Source organism: Pleurodeles waltl, chromosome 6 (assembly GCF_031143425.1).
Source record: "Pleurodeles waltl isolate 20211129_DDA chromosome 6, aPleWal1.hap1.20221129, whole genome shotgun sequence".
In the NCBI taxonomy this organism is placed as follows: Eukaryota; Metazoa; Chordata; class Amphibia; order Caudata; family Salamandridae; genus Pleurodeles; species Pleurodeles waltl.
In genome coordinates, this window is record NC_090445.1 from 2,020,930 (window position 1) to 2,035,232 (window position 14,303).

Genomic DNA, 14,303 nt, shown 5'->3' on the forward strand with positions numbered 1-14,303 from the left:
TGTGACCCCCCTCAGTGTCCAGAGGCCCTCCAGCCCCTGTGTGACCCCCCCTCACTGTCCAGAGGCCCTCCTGCCCCTGTGTGACCCCCCCACCACAGTGTCCAGAGGCCCTGCTGCCCCTGTGTGACCCCCCCCACCACAGTGTCCAGAGGCCCTCCTGCCCCTGTGTGACCCCCCTCAGTGTCCAGAGACCCTCTTGCCCGTGTGTGCCCCCCCCCAGTGCCCAGAGACCCTCTTGCCCGTGTGTGCCCCCCCCCAGTGCCCAGAGGCCCCCCTGCCCCTGTGTGACCCCCCTCAGTGTCCAGAAACCCTCCTGCCCTGTGTGAGCCCCCCTCAGTGTCCAGAGACCCTCCTGCCCCTGTGTGACCCCCCCCACCACAGTGTCCAGAGGCCCTCCTGCCCCTGTGTGACCCCCCCTCAGTGTCCAGAGGCCCTCCTGACCGTGTGTGAGCCCCCCTCAGTGTCCAGAGACCCTCCTGCCCCTGTGTGACCCCCCCCACAGTGTCCAGAGACCCTCCTGCCCTGTGTGACCCCCCCTCAGTGTCCAGAGACCCTCCTGCCCCTGTGTGAGCCCCCTCAGTGTCCAGAGACGCTCCTGCCCCTATGTGACCCCCCCACAGTGTCCAGAGACCCTCCTGCCCCTGTGTGACAACCCTCAGTGTCCAGAGACCCTCCTGCCCTGTGTGACCCCCCTCAGTGTCCAGAGACCCTCCTGCCCCTGTGTGACCCCCCCCACAGTGTCCAGAGACCCTCCTGCCCCTGTGTGACCCCCCTCACTGTCCAGAGGCCCTCCAGCCCCTGTGTGAGCCCCCTCAGTGTCCAGAGACCCTCCAGCCCCTGTGTGACCCCCCCTCAGTGTCCAGAGGCCCTCCTGCCCCTGTGTGACCCCCCCTCACTGTCCAGAGACCCTCCAGCCCCTGTGTGAGCCCCCCTCAGTGTCCAGAGGCCCTTCTGCCCTGTGTGAGCCCCCTCAGTGTCCAGAGGCCCTCCTGCCCCTGTGTGAGCCCCCTCAGTGTCCAGAGACCCTCCTGCCTCTGTGTGACCCCCCTTCAGTGTCCAGAGGCCCTCCTGCCCCTGTGTGACCCCCCCCCCCCACAGTGTCCAGAGACCCTCCTGCCCCTGTGTGAGCCCCCCTCAGTGTCCAGAGGCCCTTCTGCCCTGTGTGAGCCCCCTCAGTGTCCAGAGGCCCTCCTGCCCCTGTGTGAGCCCCCTCAGTGTCCAGAAACCCTTCTGCCCTGTGTGACCCCCCCTGCAGTGTCCAGAGGCCCTCCAGCCCGTGTGTGACCCCCCCCCTCACTGTCGAGAGACCCTCCAGCCCCTGTGTGAGCCCCCTCAGTGTCCAGAGGCCCTCCTGCCCCTGTGTGACCCCCCTCAGTGTCCAGAGGCCCTCCTGCCCCTGTGTGACCCCCCTCAGTGTCCAGAGGCCCTCCTGCCCCTGTGTGAGCCCCCTCAGTGTCCAGAGACCCTCCAGCCCCTGTGTGACCCCCCTCAGTGTCCAGAGGCCCTCCAGCCCCTGTGTGACCCCCCTCAGTGTCCAGAGGCCCTCCTGCCCCTGTGTGAGCCCCCTCAGTGTCCAGAGACCCTCCAGCCCCTGTGTGACCCCCCTCAGTGTCCAGAGACCCTCCTGCCTCTGTGTGACCCCCCCTCAGTGTCCAGAGGCCCTCCTGCCCCTGTGTGACCCCCCCACCACAGTGTCCAGAGGCCCTCCTGCCCCTGTGTGACCCCCCCTCAGTGTCCAGAGGCCCTCCTGCCCGTGTGTGAGCCCCCCTCAGTGTCCAGAGACCCTCCTGCCCCTGTGTGACCCCCCCCCAGTGTCCAGAGACCCTCCTGCCCTGTGTGACCCCCCTCAGTGTCCAGAGACCCTCCTGCCCCTGTGTGAGCCCCCTCAGTGTCCAGAGACCCTCCTGCCCCTATGTGACCCCCCCACAGTGTCCAGAGACCCTCCTGCCCCTGTGTGACAACCCTCAGTGTCCAGAGACCCTCCTGCCCTGTGTGACCCCCCTCAGTGTCCAGAGACCCTCCTGCCCCTGTGTGACCCCCCCCCCACAGTGTCCAGAGACCCTCCTGCCCCTGTGTGACCCCCCCCCCACAGTGCCCAGAGACCCTCCTGCCCCTGTGTGACCCCCCTCACTGTCCAGAGGCCCTCCAGCCCCTGTGTGAGCCCCCTCAGTGTCCAGAGACCCTCCAGCCCCTGTGTGACCCCCCCTCAGTGTCCAGAGGCCCTCCTGCCCCTGTGTGACCCCCCCCACTGTCCAGAGACCCTCCAGCCCCTGTGTGAGCCCCCCTCAGTGTCCAGAGGCCCTTCTGCCCTGTGTGAGCCCCCTCAGTGTCCAGAGGCCCTCCTGCCCCTGTGTGAGCCCCCTCAGTGTCCAGAGACCCTCCTGCCTCTGTGTGACCCCCCCTTCAGTGTCCAGAGGCCCTCCTGCCCCTGTGTGACCCCCCCCCCCCCCACAGTGTCCAGAGACCCTCCTGCCCCTGTGTGAGCCCCCCTCAGTGTCCAGAGGCCCTCCTGCCCCTGTGTGAGCCCCCTCAGTGTCCAGAAACCCTTCTGCCCTGTGTGACCCCCCCTGCAGTGTCCAGAGACCCTCCTGCCCTGTGTGACCCCCCCTGCAGTGTCCAGAGACCCTCCTGCCCTGTGTGACCCCCCCTGCAGTGTCCAGAGACCCTCCAGCCCCTGTGTGACCCCCCTCAGTGTCCAGAGACCCTCCTGCCCCTGTGTGAGCCCCCCACAGTGTCCAGAGACCCTCCTGCCCCTGTGTGACAACCCTCAGTGTCCAGAGACCCTCCTGCCCTGTGTGACCCCACTCAGTGTCCAGAGACCCTCCTGCCCCTGTGTGACCCCCCCCCCTCAGTGTCCAGAGACCCTCCTGCCCCTGTGTGACCCCCCCCCCCACAGTGTCCAGAGACCCTCCTGCCCCTGTGTGACCCCCCTCACTGTCGAGAGGCCCTCCAGCCCCTGTGTGAGCCCCCTCAGTGTCCAGAGACCCTCCAGCCCCTGTGTGACCCCCCCTCAGTGTCCAGAGGCCCTCCTGCCCCTGTGTGACCCCCCCTCAGTGTCCAGAGGCCCTCCTGCCCCTGTGTGACCCCCCCTCACTGTCCAGAGACCCTCCAGCCCCTGTGTGAGCCCCCCTCAGTGTCCAGAGGCCCTTCTGCCCTGTGTGAGCCCCCTCAGTGTCCAGAGGCCCTCCTGCCCCTGTGTGAGCCCCCTCAGTGTCCAGAGGCCCTCCTGCCCCTGTGTGAGCCCCCTCAGTGTCCAGAGGCCCTCCAGCCCCTGTGTGAGCCCCCTCAGTGTCCAGAGGCCCTCCTGCCCCTGTGTGACCCCCCTCAGTGCCAAGAGGCCCTCCTGCCCCTGTGTGACCCCCCTTCAGTGTCCAGAGGCCCTCCAGCCCCTGTGTGAGCCCCCTCAGTGTCCAGAGACCCTCCAGCCCCTGTGTGAGCCCCCTCAGTGTCCAGAGGCCCTCCTGACCCTGTGTGACCCCCCTCAGTGTCCAGAGGCCCTCCTGCCCCTGTGTCAGCCCCCTCAGTGTCCAGAGGCCCTCCAGCCCCTGTGTGACCCCCCTTCAGTGTCCAGAGGCCCTCCTGCCCCTGTGTGAGCCCCCTCAGTGTCCAGAGGCCCTCCTGCCCCTGTGTGACCCCCCCTCAGTGCCCAGAGGCCCTCCTGCCCCTGTGTGACCCCCCTTCAGTGTCCAGAGGCCCTCCAGCCCCTGTGTGAGCCCCCTCAGTGTCCAGAGACCCTCCAGCCCCTGTGTGAGCCCCCTCAGTGTCCAGAGGCCCTCCTGCCCCTGTGTGACCCCCCCCTCACTGTCCAGAGGCCCTCCTGCCCCTGTGTGACCCCCCCTCAGTGTCCAGAGGCCCTCCTGCCCCTGTGTGACCCCCCCTCACTGTCCAGAGACCCTCCAGCCCCTGTGTGAGCACCCCTCACTGTCCAGAGGCCCTTCTGCCCTGTGTGAGCCCCCTCAGTGTCCAGAGGCCCTCCTGCCCCTGTGTGAGCCCCCTCAGTGTCCAGAGGCCCTCCTGCCCCTGTGTGAGCCCCCTCAGTGTCCAGAGGCCCTCCAGCCCCTGTGTGAGCCCCCTCAGTGTCCAGAGGCCCTCCTGCCCCTGTGTGACCCCCCTTCAGTGTCCAGAGGCCCTCCTGCCCCTGTGTGACCCCCCCTCAGTGCCAAGAGGCCCTCCTGCCCCTGTGTGACCCCCCTTCTGTGTCCAGAGGCCCTCCAGCCCCTGTGTGAGCCCCCTCAGTGTCCAGAGACCCTCCAGCCCCTGTGTGAGCCCCCTCAGTGTCCAGAGGCCCTCCTGCCCCTGTGTGACCCCCCTCAGTGTCCAGAGGCCCTCCTTCCCCTGTGTGACCCCCCCTCAGTGCCAAGAGGCCCTCCTGCCCCTGTGTGACCCCCCTTCAGTGTCCAGAGGCCCTCCAGCCCCTGTGTGAGCCCCCTCAGTGTCCAGAGACCCTCCTGCCCTGTGTGACCCCCCCTCAGTGTCCAGAGGCCCTCCTGCCCTGTGTGACCCCCCCTCAGTGTCCAGAGGCCCTCCTGCCCCTGTGTGACCCCCCTTCAGTGTCCAGAGGCCCTCCTGCCCCTGTGTGACCCCCCTCAGTGTCCAGAGGCCCTCCTGGCCCTGTGTGACCCCCCTCAGTGTCCAGAGGCCCTCCTGCCCCTGTGTGAGCCCCCTCAGTGTCCAGAGGCCCTCCTGCCCCTGTGTGAGCCCCCTCAGTGTCCAGAGGCCCTCCTGCCCCTGTGTGAGCCCCCTCAGTGTCCAGAGACCCTCCTGCCCCTGTGTGAGCCCCCTCAGTGTCCAGAGGCCCTCCTGCCCCTGTGTGACCCCCCTCAGTGTCCAGAGGCCCTCCTGCCCCTGTGTGAGCCCCCTCAGTGTCCAGAGGCCCTCCTGCCCCTGTGTGAGCCCCCTCAGTGTCCAGAGACCCTCCAGCCCCTGTGTGAGCCCCCTCAGTGTCCAGAGGCCCTCCTGCCCCTGTGTGACCCCCCTCAGTGTCCAGAGGCCCTCCTTCCCCTGTGTGACCCCCCCTCAGTGCCAAGAGGCCCTCCTGCCCCTGTGTGACCCCCCTTCAGTGTCCAGAGGCCCTCCAGCCCCTGTGTGAGCCCCCTCAGTGTCCAGAGGCCCTCCTGCCCCTGTGTGAGCCCCCTCAGTGTCCAGAGGCCCTCCTGCCCCTGTGTGACCCCCCCTCAGTGCCAAGAGGCCCTCCTGCCCCTGTGTGACCCCCCTTCTGTGTCCAGAGGCCCTCCAGCCCCTGTGTGAGCCCCCTCAGTGTCCAGAGACCCTCCAGCCCCTGTGTGAGCCCCCTCAGTGTCCAGAGGCCCTCCTGCCCCTGTGTGACCCCCCTCAGTGTCCAGAGGCCCTCCTTCCCCTGTGTGACCCCCCCTCAGTGCCAAGAGGCCCTCCTGCCCCTGTGTGACCCCCCTTCAGTGTCCAGAGGCCCTCCAGCCCCTGTGTGAGCCCCCTCAGTGTCCAGAGACCCTCCTGCCCTGTGTGACCCCCCTCAGTGTCCAGAGGCCCTCCTGCCCTGTGTGACCCCCCCTCAGTGTCCAGAGGCCCTCCTGCCCCTGTGTGACCCCCCTTCAGTGTCCAGAGGCCCTCCTGCCCCTGTGTGACCCCCCTCAGTGTCCAGAGGCCCTCCTGGCCCTGTGTGACCCCCCTCAGTGTCCAGAGGCCCTCCTGCCCCTGTGTGAGCCCCCTCAGTGTCCAGAGGCCCTCCTGCCCCTGTGTGAGCCCCCTCAGTGTCCAGAGGCCCTCCTGCCCCTGTGTGAGCCCCCTCAGTGTCCAGAGACCCTCCTGCCCCTGTGTGACCCCCCTCAGTGTCCAGAGGCCCTCCTGCCCCTGTGTGAGCCCCCTCAGTGTCCAGAGGCCCTCCTGCCCCTGTGTGAGCCCCCTCAGTGTCCAGAGGCCCTCCTGCCCCTGTGTGACCCCCCTCAGTGTCCAGAGGCCCTCCTGCCCCTGTGTGACCCCCCTCAGTGTCCAGAGGCCCTCCTTCCCATGTGTGACCCCCCTCAGTGTCCAGAGGCCCTACAGCCCCTGTGTGAGCCCCCTCAGTGTCCAGAGACCCTCCAGCCCCTGTGTGACCCCCCCTCAGTGTCCAGAGACCCTCCTGCCCCTGTGTGACCCCCCCTCACTGTCCAGAGGCCCTCCAGCCCCTGTGTGACCCCCCCTCAGTGTCCAGAGACCCTCCTGCCCCTGTGTGACCCCCCCTCACTGTCCAGAGGCCCTCCAGCCCCTGTGTGACCCCCCCTCAGTGTCCAGAGGCCCTCCTGCCCCTGTGTGACCCCCCCCGTGCCCCCCCGGACTGACCCGGAGCTCCCCCCCCCCGCGGTGCCCCCCCCCGGACTCACCCGGAGCTCCCCCCCGTGCGGTGCCCCCCCCGGACTCACCCGGAGCTCCCCCCCCCCGCGGTGCCCCCCCCGGACTCACCCGGAGCTCCCCCCCCCGCGGTGCCCCCCCCCCCCCCGGACTCACCCGGAGCTCCCCCCCCCCGCGGTGCCCCCCCCCCGGACTCACCCGGAGCTCCCCCTCCGAGCGGTGCACCCCCCGGACTCACCCGGAGCTCCCCCCCCCGCGGTGCCCCCCCCGGACTCACCCGGAGCTCCCCCCCCCGCGGTGCCCCCCCCCCGGACTCACCCGGAGCTCCCCCCCCCGCGGTGCCCCCCCCCCCGGACTCACCCTGAGCCCCCCCCCCCGCGGTGCCCCCCCCGGACTCACCCGGAGCTCCCCCTCCGAGCGGTGCACCCCCAGCCGCCGCAGCCCGATGCTCAGGTCGCTGACGCAGAGGCCGCCGTCCCGGTTGACGTCCAGCTGCTGGAAGAGGCGCTGCAGCCGCTGCTCCTGCTCGGGGCCCCCGCACTGGGCCCCCCCGCAGGGGGCGAGGGGGGCCCCGGGGGGGCCCCCGGGCTCGCACTGACACAGCACCCCGCCCAGGAGGGGGGGCAGGGAGGGCCGCAGCGGCATCAAGGGGGGGTCCGTCCGTCACTTCCGCTCCTAGACGCGCGCGCCGCGATCTCGAGACGCTAAATGCCGGTAAATGGCGCCGCCGCCGCCGCCGCCGACTGTCCCCTGACCGGAAGTGCGTCACTGACGCGGCCCCCCCCCCCCCCGACGTGGCCGCCCTGCCCTCGGCTCGAGCCGCGACCGACCAATCACAGGGGCGGCAGCCGTGACGCACTCACGTGACGCCCGCTCATTGGACACCGCTGTCACACCCGCGAGGCGGACGCGAAACTATCCGTCGATACGCTATTGGGCGTTGTTCGATGATTGACCTCGAGAGCAGCCAATAGCAGTGCGGATCCCCGAGCGCCAATATTTAAACACCTCGGGCGAGTGCGTCTGGAATTCTATGTCAGGACCGAGGCTCAGATTATGCTTCTCTTTCTAGCTTTATCTTCCACAGCAGCCAATGAGAGAAGAACAATATCAAAACTACATATCCCATAAGTCCAAACATACCAAATGATCATAGAGACCATACTATAAAACATCAAGAGGCCAAAACACTTCCTCTTTCTTTGCTGCTTCCGCAGTCAGCCAAGTACTCTTTTGTGTCCTTGATACTGTGATTTATTTCTGATTGTTATTACGGTTATTATTCTCAGCGCGCGCCGCTTCTTTGATCCTTTCAGTGGAGCGGGAGCGGGAGTGTCGGCTCGCCCGACTTTTGGGGGCTCCGGTGAGGCGTTTGTCGGCAGCCGCTTTGCGCGCTCGCGGCCCGTTGCGCGCGTTTTCCCTCACGCGCCCGCGTTTTTTCTGGTTGTCCTGACGACCGTCCTTATTGGACGCGCTGTCAGTACAACGGAAAGACGCGATCGGGCGAGTGTCTTCGGACATACCCTGCGCTCGTATTTTCTTCCATTTATTGCCGCCTCGCCCTTCCGGAGCACCTTTTGTATACTCCCTGACGCCCTGCGATCCCCGGACCAGGGCTGTACAATTAAATTAGGCGCTGCCTAGAGTGCTGCAGGCTGGCTCCCTCCACATTCAAACAAATTACATTTCAGCAGTTTTGAAAGATTTCTCTACTGCTTTCAGCCTGCTGGGGTGCGCACTCCCCCTTACTGTAGTCTTTGGCTACCCTTATTCACGTGTTTTGCGTGTGTGAATTTTTCCCCTGAATCCACGTTCCCGGCGTGGCAGTGTAAAGATGGCCCATTCATATGAGTATGAAGAGGAAGAATATTTTGGGGACCAGTTTCCCTTGTATGATGAAACGCTGGCTGGCGCTTTGGGCAATACGGTACAGATGTCCATAAATAATGCTTTGGAGAGGGCTTTGGGCCCCCTCTCGGTGCATTTTGAGAAGTTTGCGCGCCAGAAGGGCTGGTTGCCCCCTATTGCGTCATCTGAGGAGGCCCTCTCAGACCAACCTTCTACCTCTAAGGGTAAGGCGAAGGCAAAATCTTGGCCTCATTCTGAGATTTTCAAGAAATTGGCGTCGTCCATTCATGAAGACCATGGGTATAGTTTTTCCCAGGCTCAAGAAGCTTTCAGTTCGGATTCCGAACGGTCTCCTGCAAAATCTTCAGGATCTGACTCTGAGGAGGATCTTGGTCCCAAGTCTAGCGCGGGTAAGCGCAAAAAGTCGGAGTCTTCCAGCGCACCTCCTTCCAAGGCTCCTAAAGTGCTGACTTTCAGCCCAGAAGAGATAGTCCATCCTCGCTCTTCGAGCTGGGTCCCTCCGCCCGAGGTGGCTGAATATCTCCAGAAACATCTCAGGGCTAGTTTCGACAAGGAGGTAAGATCCCGGCTTCGGTCGGAATGCCCCCGCCCTGATCTGGAGGGAAGGGTTACGGATACGCCGGAGGTGGACCCTACGATGATCACCTTTTTAAAAAAATGGGCGAAAGATCCAAAGAAAGGGCTTGACCGAGCGTGGCGCGCTTGTCAGGACAAGCTTCTCGACCTCTCGGGCCCTTTAGCCAAAATTTTGGAGATGGCTTATGTGGCCAAGGAGTCGCAGTCCCCGATTGACCCGGACATTCTAGTTGGATGGGCCCAACGGGCCATCTGCCACTTGGGTAATGCCAATGTGGCTTTGTCTACAGAGAGGAGGCGTTCCATCCTCATGCGGATTGACCCTCAACTTACGGAGCTCGCATCCTCAGAGGGGGGTCCGGTGGCCCAGGGACTTCTGTTTGGGGCCCCTTTCATCAAAGATCTGGCCAAATTTGCGGCGACTTTCAACACCATGGACAAAGCCCAGTTGTCGTTAAAAAAGGTGTTTAAAGAGGCTCTTTTTCGGACGGCCGGGCGCCTGCGGGGGCGTTCGTCTGGCCGCTCCTTCTATCAAGGCCCTCGACGCGAGGCCCTCTCCAGAGGGCGTGGTTTCTACAGGGAGCAACAAACAAGCTCTACCTTCTACCCCACGCGTCCCTGTGGAGGTAGAGGGTGCTTCCGCAAGTCCTTCTCCAGGGCCCAACAGGGAGACGCTCAGGATCACGCCACTTCAGGTGAGACTAATACAACCGTCAGAAGTGGTTCTTGGGGGCAGGGTTCAATCTTGCTTAACAGAATGGCAAAAGTTATCCAGAGACCCGTGGCTGTTGCAGACCGTGCAAGGGTTTCGATTGGAATTTTACCAGACCCCTATTCAAGACAGTCCCCCTCTCCTTCCCCGTTTTTCCCATCAAGATATCGGCATCATAGACTCCGAGGTTCAAGCTCTCCTCAAAAAAGGGGCTATTTGCAGAACTGTTCCCCATCCCAGGGGTTTCCTGAGTCCTATCTTCCTCGTAGACAAGAAAGGGGGAGGTTCGCGTTTAGTCCTGAACCTCAAGGAATTCAACGCCTGGTTAGTTTACAGACACTTCAAGATGGAAGGTATCCATCTTCTCAGGGACATCCTGCAGGAAGCGGATTGGTTAGTGCGTCTAGATTTAAAGGACGCTTACCTAAGTATCCCTATTTTTCCCCCTCATCGGCGTTTCCTTCAGTTTCTGTGGCAAGACCAGTGTTTCGAGTTTCAGGTTCTTCCCTTCGGGCTTTCCTCCGCGGTGCTTCACCAAGGTTATGAGGCCTGTGGTGGAATCCCTTCGAGCAAGAGGTGTGCGCTTAATAGTATATCTCGACGACCTGATAATTATGGCGCAGGATCCCCTTCGCCTGCAGGTCCACTTATCCTGGACGATTCAGTTACTCCAAGATCTGGGGTTCATAACCAATTAACCCAAATCTTGTCTCCATCCTTCCCAACAGATCGAGTTTCTCGGGTTCAGGATAGACTCGGTGTCAGCTCAGTTATTCCTTCCTCCTCAGAAAATTCGCAATATCAAGAAGGAGTTGCGCCTCCTTCTGTTCAGACAGATGGTGTCCTTGAGGAGCTTAGCCAGGATGGTGGGTCTCATCATCGTCGATCCAGGCTATTTTCCCGGGTCCCCTGCACTACAGAGCCCTTCAACGGCTCAAGATCTCTCATCTTCAGAAGGGCTTATCTTACACAGATCTGGTTCCGCTGAATCCGGAAGCTCGCTCAGAGATAACCTGGTGGTTGGAGCACATGGAGGCTTGGAATGGTCGAGCCATCTTCGGTTCTGCCCCAGATGTCATTCTGGAATCAGATGCCAGCAGATGGGGCTGGGGAGCCCGATGCGGGGAAGTGACCACCGGAGGCCGTTGGTCGGAGGAGGAACTTCACCTCCACATCAACTGCCTGGAACTTCTGGCCGGTTCCTTTGCAATACGCAGTGTGTCCCCTCTGAAAGCGGATTGTTGCATTCTTCTGAGGATGGACAACATATCCGCGGTCAGGTATGTAAACAAGCTGGGGGGTACCAGGTCTCCGACCTTAGCCCGCATCGCCAAGGATTTCTGGCAGTATTGCCTTCAGCATCGGATATCGGTGATTGCGGAGTACCTTCCTGGAACTCGCAACACAGTGGCCGATTGGAATTCCAGATTTCTCCGGGATTCCAGCGATTGGATGCTGCTCCCCAAAGTGTTTGCCTCTCTCAACCTCAGATGGGGCCCTCTGTCGATAGATCTCTTTGCTTCAAGATTGAATCGGCAGCTTCCTCTATTCTTCAGTTGGAGACCAGATCCGGAAGCGATGGCCACCGACGCCTTCCTCCAGGACTGGTCTCCCCATCGAGCATATGCGTTCCCACCGTTCAGTATGATCCCTCGAGTTCTTGCCCAGGTGCGACGGCTGGGAATAGAGATTGTGTTGATCGCTCCTCTTTGGAGGGCTCAGGCATGGTTTCCTTTGGCGCTCGATCTCCTGTGCGATTTCCCTCTCCTAATTCCTCCTCTTCAGGATCTTCTCCGGGACCCTCTGGGGTCTCCACATCCGTTGATAGCACAGGGCAAGCTTCGTCTTGTAGCTTGGAAAATCTCAGGCGTCTTTGGTTCCTGCCAGGCATTTCAGAACAAGCTGCAAACTTCATCCTCCAAGCCTGGTCCCCTGGGACCCTCAAACGATATGCTTCGGCTTGGAAACGATGGAGTCATTGGTGTGCGGAACGGAGTTCCGATCCCTTTAGTGCGGATGTCAGTCTAGTCGTCAATTTCCTGGCTTCTCTGGCGGCTTCAGGCCTAGCTTTCAGGTCTATCAATAATTACAGATCTGCCATTTCCGCCGGTCATTTCCCGGTTCAAGGCAAACCGATTGGTGAGCACAATATTGTCTGTAAACTCATGAGGGGCATTCGACTGTCGAATCCTCCGCGTCCCAGGTATACTTCTTTGTGGGGCGTCAATGTGGTTCTTACATTCATTTCCTCTTGGCCAGATAACGAATTGCTGTCCCGTAAGCAACTCTCGGCCAAACTCACCCTCCTGTTATGCCTCATCTCATGCAAAAGAGTTTCGGATGTTCGTTCCCTTGATTTGCAAGGCAGGATGTTTTCTCCTTCGGGAGTCATTTTTTCTATCTCCAAACGGACAAAGACGGGTACCAGGTCAGCTTCGTATCCGGCTTTCCCGCATAACCCCAAATTGTGCGTGGTGCAATGTTTGAAAGCCTACGAAATGGCTACAGAGAAATTGCGTGCAGACCGGGCAGGTCAATTGCTAATTGCTATTCAAAAACCCTTTAAACCTGTGTCATCCGCTACTCTAGCCAGATGGATCAGGTGGCTTCTCTCTGAAGCGGGAATTGATGTCTCCAGGTACGGAGCTCATTCAGTTCGGGGTGCTATGGCTTCAAAATCCTTTAGCTTGGGCATGAGGTTGGAGGATATTATGAGGGCGGCAGACTGGTCGTCTGAATCTACGTTTAAGACCTTCTATCATAAACCCATTGTTGACATTGCATCAATTGTGGTGGATCAGCTTTGAACGAGCATAATCTGAGCCTCCGGTCCTGACAGAATAAAAATTTTTCAAGCTTACGCGTTAAGAATTTTCAATTCTATTAAGGACACGGAGGCGAGGATTATCCCTCCCAAGGCAATAAGACTTCTGCTTACGAGTTAAGTACTCTTTTCATTTGATGTCTCATTGTTTGCCCACCCTGTAATTTTATGAATACTTGTAATAGTGTATTCAATGTTTCTTTAACACATACTATTATTAGTTTTATTTGTTTTTCCTCTTAGGAGGGGATCAGAACTGAAATTCTTCGCTCTAGGAAGGTTCAGAGCAGGATGGCTACATCTACCCAGTTCCGGAGATTCTTCGGTGGATTTGGATTGTTTGTTCGATTGGATCAAGTTGTTTTTAGTGACTTTTACTGACTCTATTATCGCAAAGAAAGAGGAAGTGTTTTGGCCTCTTGATGTTTTATAGTATGGTCTCTATGATCATTTTGTATGTTTGGACTTATGGGATATGTAGTTTTGATATTGTTCTTCTCTCATTGGCTGCTGTGGAAAATAAAGCTAGAAAGAGAAGCATAATCCTCGCCTCCGTGTCCTTAATAGAATTGAAAATTCTTAACGCGTAAGCTTGAAATGTTTTTATCTTTCCGCACCAGAGGGTCACCAGACCCCGGAAGTGCGTCGGGTGACCCGGAACCCGACAGTGTGAGTACCGTGGGATCCGCCCCCACCGTGGAGGGAGCGGGCGTCTCTTTCTCCTGAAACCCTTGGGACTTAGAGGGGCCATGAGTGAGCCTTCACTGCTGCCTCGAGTCAACTCACTCCTATTTATCACTCACAAGAGCCTTTCGTGAACTCACTTCTATTTATCACTCACAAGTGCATCTAGTGAACTCACTCCTATTTATCACTCACAAGAGCCTTTCGTGAACTCACTCATATTTATCACTCACAAGAGCATCTAGTGAACTCACTCCTATTTATCACTCACAAGTGCCTTTAGTGAACTCACTCGTATTTATCACTCACAAGTGCATCTAGTGAACTCACTCCTATTTATCACTCACAAGAGCCTTTCGTGAACTCACTCCTAGTTATCACTCACAAGTGCATCTAGTGAACTCACTCCTATTTATCACTCACAAGTGCCTTTAGTGAACTCACTCGTATTTATCACTCACAAGTGCATCTAGTGAACTCACTCCTATTTATCACTCACAAGAGCCTTTAGTGAACTCACTTCTATTTATCACTCACAAGAGCCTCTAGTGAACTCACTCCTATTTATCACTCACAAGAGCCTCTAGTGAACTCATTCCTATTTTTCACTCACAAGAGCCTTTAGTGAACTCACTCATGTTGATCACTCACAAGAGCCTTTAATGAACTCACCCTTAATTATCACTCACAAGTGCCTTTAGTGAACTCACTCGTATTTATCACACACAAGTGCCTTTAGTGAACTCACTCGTATTTATCACTCACAAGAAGCTTTAGTGAACTCACTCGTATTTATCACTAACAAGTGCCTTTAGTGAACTTACTCCTATGTATCACTCACAAGTACCTCTAGTCAACTCACTCCTATTTATCACTCACAAGAGCCTCTAGTCAACTCACTCCTATTTATCACTCAGAAGAGCCTCTAGTGAACTCACTCCTATTTAGCATTCACAAGTGCCTTTAGTGAACTCACTCCTATTTATCACTCACAAGAGCCTTTAGTGAACTCTCATATTTATCACTCACAAGAGCCTCTAGTGAACTCACTCCTATTTATCACTCACAAGTGCTAGTGAATTCACTCATATGTATCACTCACAAGTGCCTCTAGTGAACTCATTCATATTTATCACTCACAAGTGCCTCTAGTGAAGTCACTTCTATTTATCACTAACTAGTGCCTCTAGTGAACTAACTCCTTGTATTTATCACTCCCAAGTGCCTCTAGTTAACTCACTCATATTTGTCACTCACAAGTGCCTCTAGTGAACTCACTTCTATTTATCACTCACAAGTGCCTCTAGTGAACTCACTCCTATTTATCACTCACAA

General features: G+C 59.2%; 1 protein-coding gene across 2 annotated transcripts in view; it reads right to left on the bottom strand.

Moving 5' to 3' along the window:
* SLC25A25 (solute carrier family 25 member 25) overlaps positions 1-7,060 on the bottom strand; it is a 105,523-nt gene extending 98,463 nt beyond the window's left edge. The window contains exon 1 of one of the 2 annotated variants that reach the window (XM_069236925.1): positions 6,703-7,060. In XM_069236925.1, the coding sequence (XP_069093026.1) occupies positions 6,703-6,948 (246 nt within the window). In that variant the 5' untranslated portion in view covers positions 6,949-7,060. The remainder of the gene's footprint in view (positions 1-6,702) is intronic. The other variant, XM_069236926.1, reaches the window with a different exon arrangement.
* Between the last annotated feature and the right edge of the window lie 7,243 nt (positions 7,061-14,303).